Raw genomic sequence first — 6,131 nt, forward strand, 5'->3', positions numbered from 1 at the left:
GCTGTCATTATAAATAAGAATTTGTTCTTAACTGACTTGCCTAGTTAAATAATGGTACAAATAAAAAGAAAATGACTATTTCAAAGGGTTGGTGAAAGAACAAAGTGTCCAATGTGTTTTCATTGTATTGTCCTTGAACCGCGTGACAATAAAGATGTCAAAGGTTATGCAACACAAAGGCTCTTGGGTTTGACAGTAAAAGTGAAAGTGTAAAGGTCTGTAGTGACGTCTATCGACCCAGAACCATAAAAGGGACAGAGAGAAATATTTAACAGCTGTAATAAACACATCTCGATGGGAATATTAGGGACATTACTGTGCATTGTCAGAAAAGCCCCTACATGTACTCTATGTACGTATATTGGTTGTTTTGTATGCCGATAGATTCTGTTAACCTCTTACTACTTCATTTATAAAGGAACGGTTCTCTTAGTGGTGCCATAACTCATCAACCATTAACATTTATCAAGGAACGGTTCTCTCAGTGGTGCCATAACTCATCAAGCATTAACCCACTACAGTCTAAGCCGGGGGGGGGGGGGGACAGGAAACAAATATATATTTAGCCATGTATTTAACCCTTTATGTTTTGTCACCAAACAATCTCTATATACACTTCCATTCATCTTTCTAACTGGTGCTGGAGACCTACAGCCTAGTGAGGCCCCTAGTCTAGTGAGGCCCCTAGGCTGTTTATTTGACCTTTATTTTACTAGGCAAGTCAGTTAAGAAAAAAAACATATTTTCAATGACAGCCTAGGAACAGTGGGTTAACTGCCTTGTTCAGGGGCAGAACAACAGATTTGTACCTTGTCAGCTCGGGGATATGAACTTGCAACCTTTCGGTTACTAGTCCAACACTCTAATCACTAGGCCGCTCCACTCTAGTGAGGCTAGTGAGGCCCCTAGTCAAGGCCCCTAGTCTAGTGAGGCCCCTAGTCTAGTGAGGCCCCTAGTCTAGTGAGGCCCCTAGTCTAGTGAGGCCTCTAGTCTAGTGATGCCCCTAGTCAAGGCCCCTAGTCTAGTGAGGCCCCTAGTCAAGGCCCCTAGTCTAGTGATGCCCCTAGTCTAGTGATGCCCCTAGTCTAGTGATGCCCCTAGTCTAGTGAGGCCCCTAGTCTAGTGATGCCCCTAGTCAAGTGAGGCCCCTAGTCAAGGCCCCTAGTCTAGTGAGGCCCCTAGTCAAGGCCCTTAGTCTAGTGAGGCACCTTTCCACAGATGGGTCACAAGAATTTCACCACACCCGTAGAGCAAAACAGAGAACACCATCCTGTTCATGAGAGTCTCATTTTCCATAGAAGGGGTTATAATAGTTTTGTAGGCCAAACTGTTCGGACGCTACATTTTCAAGATGTCTCATCGTCTGACGAACACCTCACGAGCTCTGTCACCTTTCGAGGGGGGGGGGGATTTTGTATTATGCTAATTAGACATAGATTCTAGGGGGTTAACATTTATAAAGGAACTGTTCACTTAGTTGTGTCGTACCTCATAAACCATAAACAAAACAGAGTGAAATGCAGTACACAACTTTATTAGTATTTGTTAGTGAAAACCGATATAACAAGCGAGAAAAATATACATTTGACAAAAAAATATACAGTCTCAAAACATAAATGCAAAGAGATTTCATTCAAAAAATTGTAGGCACTTTTACTTGGTGGCGCAATGGTTGGTTGTTGTTGTTCAATACAAATCAAATCCAATTGTATTTGTCACATGCGCCGAATACAACAGGTGTAGTACGCGTTACAGTGAAATGCAATACCAGATTTTATGCAGTGGTGTAAAAAAAATACTTAAGTAGAAATACATTTTTGAGTATCTTTACATTACTTTTCATATTTTTGACAGGTTTTACTTTAACTTCACTACATTCCTGAAAAAAAAGTACTTTTTACTCCTTACATTTTCCCTGACACCCAAAAGTACATTTGAAATGCTTATTAGCAGGACAGGGAAATTGTCTAATTCACGCCCTTATCAAGAGAACATCCCTGGTCATCCCTACTGCCTCTGATCTGATGGACTCACTAAACACACATGCGTTGCTTGTAAATGATGTCTGAGTGTTGGAGTGTGCCCCTGGCTATCCATATATAAAATAAATAATTAACCTGTGCCATCCGGGTTGCTTAATATAAGGATTTTTTAAATTATTTTACTTTTACTTTTGATACTTAAATATATTTTAGTAATGACATTTACTTTTGATACTTAAGTATATTTAAAACCAAATACTTTTAGATTTTTACTCAAGTAGTATTTTACTGGCTGACTTTCACTTTTACTTGAGTCATTTTCTATTAAGGTATCTTTACTTTTACTCAACTATGGCAATTGGGTACTTTTAACATCACTGGTTTTATGCTACACACAAAAAACTGTACAAACACACACTCACACGCTCACACACACACACACACACACACACACACACACACACACACACACACACACACACACACACACACACACACACACACACACACACACACACACAAACACACACACACACACCCACACACACACACACGCACACACACACACAGGTTCCGACAGGATTGCTATACAGTAAAATGCAGCCATACAGAATGGCTGGGCTGACTTCAACAGGTACGGGTGTCTGTTAAAGGAATAGCAGAACTGCACAGTAGCAGAAAGTATGCAGCATTTCCAGTTAGATCTCTGTTAAAGCAGCAGATGTCTTCTGCAGTAGAAAAGCAAAAATGTCCCTCCAATGACCAGACATCATCGAAAATCGTACTGATTTTACAACAGGACTCGTCAGGCAGGATGGCAGAGTAAATGGTTATAGACGACACGGTCTCGAAGGCAGAGCTTCTAGCCTCCTCGCTTCTTTAGCCCCTTCATGTGCTGGAAAACAAATATATTAGTTTCAGGAAGATGAATGAAATCAATGAATAAATAAATAAATCCAGTTGTTATGTTAGAAATTCTCACCTTTTTACTCTTCTTGGTTTCAACCTTCAGCATCAGTTCATTCACCCACTTCTCTCTGGGGTCAGCACAGAACAACCTGCCTCTCTTCATGGTGAACCTGACGTGGACAGGAACAGAAATAAAAGCTCATGGTGACCTTCAAAACACGAACGCTGATGACGCTTATAGCCTTACAGTTTTGGAGTTGACCCTCATGAAGTGAGTGAACCTCCGCCGTGCATCACAGAGCTGAATGTCTCGTCCATTGAAGGTACTTTTTACCATGTTCTGTATTACTACAGTGATATAGCAGCCTTTCCACGGTTACACTCCTCTATTCTCAGTCAGGACTTACACTATAGCGTGGATGTTGCAGCCCCCGTCCGTCTCCTGCCTCCTGTAACTCGTCACCATCCTCACAGCGGTCTTCTTCACCCTCCGCACGTACTTCAGACAGCAGTCTTCATAGGAACCTGGGGGGGGGGGGGGGCATGGAGAGGATCGCAGCTCAACATCTGTACTTTATGATGAATTAAATAAGAGAAGGCCCCCAACTCTGCACAGAAATTAATCAGTGTATTCCATTGGTTCAAAATGGAATAAACTGACCCCCCCACCCTCCCCACCCCCCGCGCTCTCAACCTTAATTCTAAGAGTGAATAACTTATTTTTTGTCATTGACCGTTGCAGGTTGGAAGTGCACAGATTTGATTCAGCATCAATGAAGAAGAGCATGTAGATATGGCTTGACAGTCTTACGCTACTATCAGTAAAGCAAAGCTAGCAACACCACCGACTGAAACACTATCCGAAAATCAGTGATCAAATAAAAACAGAACAACACTCAGGGTGAGGCTGGCTTATCTCTCTGAGGACAAGGGGCCAGCTGGTAGTATCAAAGTTCTTGTGTCTGTATCTTTCCTGTATAACAGTGGATAATATGGATGTCAAATCCATGGATCCATGGATGTCCATGAACAACAACTCATACAGCCAGAAGAGGACTGGCCACCCCTCATAGCCTGGTTCCTCTCTAGGTTTCTTCCTAGGTTTTTGGCCTTTCTAGGGAGTTTTTCCTAGCCACCGTGCTTCTACACCTGCATTGCTTGCTGTTTGGGGGTTTTAGGCTAGGTTTCTGTACAGCACTTTGAGATATCAGCTGATGTACGAAGGGCTATATAAATAAATTTGATTTGATTTGATAAATTAAATTAAATCCATGAACAACAACTCATCAATTAATTCAAATATATTATACAAAAGCCCGTTTTACATCAGCAGTTGCCACATAGAGGCTTAATTAACCGACACCCAGCCCATGTTAAAATCCTATTTATACTAAACGTACCTTGGGCCAGCGTGACGCATAGACAGGCTAGGATTAGAATGAACACTACGTTGAACCGCATGGCTGGATGTGTGGTCGTGGCTCTGTGAAGAGTTCCCGGAGGTGCAGAGTGGAATCAAACCCTGCAGCAACACAGAAATAGCCATACACCTTTATCAATGTCTCTCTGCTTCCGGCAAGAAGCCTCAAGCTATCCACTTTCAAGTCGTTTTGTAGTTTTACCTAGGCTATATGACAACATTTGTATTCTATTGCTAATGGACATCAGCAATCACCTTAAGTGAACTAAATATGCACACTTTTCAGACCAGATGTATAATTCTATAGAAAATAGTAATATGTCCAAATGTATAGCGCCTATATTAACTCACAATATCTTGTTAAACTTTTTTGCAAGCTAAAAGGTGAATAATGCATATTTCACTGATGATAACGCACAAAATCTATAACATTCAAAACTATGCAAAACCATATGCTTTTCATATGACAGTGACACAAAAGGAGTAATCCTTGCATTCTAGAAGGCTATCCTGTACAAAGACAGCTATCAGTACTACTCACAGAACTATAAGGCCATCCTGTACAAAGACAGCTATCAGTACTACTCACAGAACTATAAGGCCATCCTGTACAAAGACAGCTATCAGTACTACTCACAGAACTATAAGGCCATCCTGTACAAAGACAGCTATCAGTACTACTCACAGAACTATAAGGCCATCCTGTACAAAGACAGCTATCAGTACTACTCACAGAACTCTGAAGGAGATAGGATGTCTTTAGTTTGCTGCTGTTTCCTTTGATTCTGCTGGGTGTGCAAGGGAACGTGCTCTTATGTAGTTAGCGTCACACAGACAGAGCTTAGAGATTGCATTACCTGTGACGTGTCACACCCCTGTGCATCTGAGGTACTCTGACTTTTACTTTTTTTTAAATTGAAGTTTGATTGTTATTGGGTAAGCAGAAAATTGATTGACACATGGAGCGTTGTTAAGAAAACTTGCCAAAATAGATATGGGTTCTTGATAAATCTGGGTAATCCCCATCGGAAGGACGGTTATACATTCGGTTTCACACAGTTTACTTTTCTTTAAATATCTTAGACATTGACACTGAAAGGCCCAATCGAATAGTACAGTTAATTCAGTTTCTCATGGTTGTGAAATCATTTTCATTTACCAATTGAGAGTTTGGAACTATATGGTTCTATCTGCATTATTGTCTATATGTAATTATTGACATAGACTTGTTCTGTTCAATGTTCTCTGCCTATGTAGTACACTAAATAACGACAATTCATGTTGTTAACATTGCTGTCACCGTTCAAACACGAAGAAGGTTCGGAACTTTAAAACCATTAATCTCAGAATTATCTTTTGGTCCCATGCTCTCGCAATGGCTTTAACGATTAGGGCTCACCTGTGATAAGTATCTGTTCTTATCTCTTACATAATGTGTTCTTGATTCATGGCCAAATGTGGAGGCATTATTTACTAAACGGATGAAATATTAGACTCAAACTTGGCTACTTCTTTTATTTATTTTATTATTGACGGGTCTACAAAATCTACCCAAAAGCCTCTGTTGAAACTTGCCATAAAACGAACCTGGCCCTTCGCTACTTAATTAGCTTTAGGCTAATTGTCATAGAAAAAGATGTGTGACACAGGGGAATGCTGTAGAATATGCATGTAACTCAGGGAGCAGATCAGCCATCATATTGTCTGGTGTAACCGCAGATAGTTTTTGTCAGTAACCTGGGAGACTCTTCTCTACTACTCTCTTCTATTAAATGGTAGCAACAGTGTCAAAGGTCATTGTTTTTTGCTTCTCCTTTAAT

At 40.6% G+C, this 6,131-nt stretch overlaps 1 protein-coding gene across 1 annotated transcript; it reads right to left on the reverse strand.

Annotated features, from left to right (window-relative positions):
- Positions 1–1,513: 1,513 nt before the first annotated feature.
- On the reverse strand, positions 1,514–5,175 carry ccl25a (chemokine (C-C motif) ligand 25a). The gene is made up of 5 exons (XM_020466361.2): positions 5,045–5,175; positions 4,292–4,413; positions 3,299–3,416; positions 2,965–3,061; positions 1,514–2,877 (listed from the first exon to the last, which is right to left on the reverse strand). The coding sequence occupies exons 2-5, from the start codon at positions 4,350–4,352 to the stop codon at positions 2,845–2,847; spliced, it is 309 nt and encodes a 102-aa protein (XP_020321950.1). The 5' UTR covers positions 4,353–4,413; positions 5,045–5,175; the 3' UTR covers positions 1,514–2,844.
- Between the last annotated feature and the right edge of the window lie 956 nt (positions 5,176–6,131).

The sequence above is a fragment of the Oncorhynchus kisutch genome, linkage group LG30, assembly GCF_002021735.2.
Source record: "Oncorhynchus kisutch isolate 150728-3 linkage group LG30, Okis_V2, whole genome shotgun sequence".
NCBI lineage: Eukaryota > Metazoa > Chordata > Actinopteri > Salmoniformes > Salmonidae > Oncorhynchus > Oncorhynchus kisutch.

Bases quoted from the DNA above. Each gene is read 5' to 3' on its own strand.
- ccl25a (XM_020466361.2), bottom strand. From the start codon at position 4,352: ATGCGGTTCAACGTAGTGTTCATTCTAATCCTAGCCTGTCTATGCGTC. The intron at 3,417-4,291 runs GTACGTTTAGTA...CCCCCCCCCCAG, and splicing joins ATGCGTCACGCTGGCCCAAG to GTTCCTATGAAGACTGCTGT. The intron at 3,062-3,298 runs GTAAGTCCTGAC...TGTCCACGTCAG, and splicing joins TGCAACATCCACGCTATAGT to GTTCACCATGAAGAGAGGCA.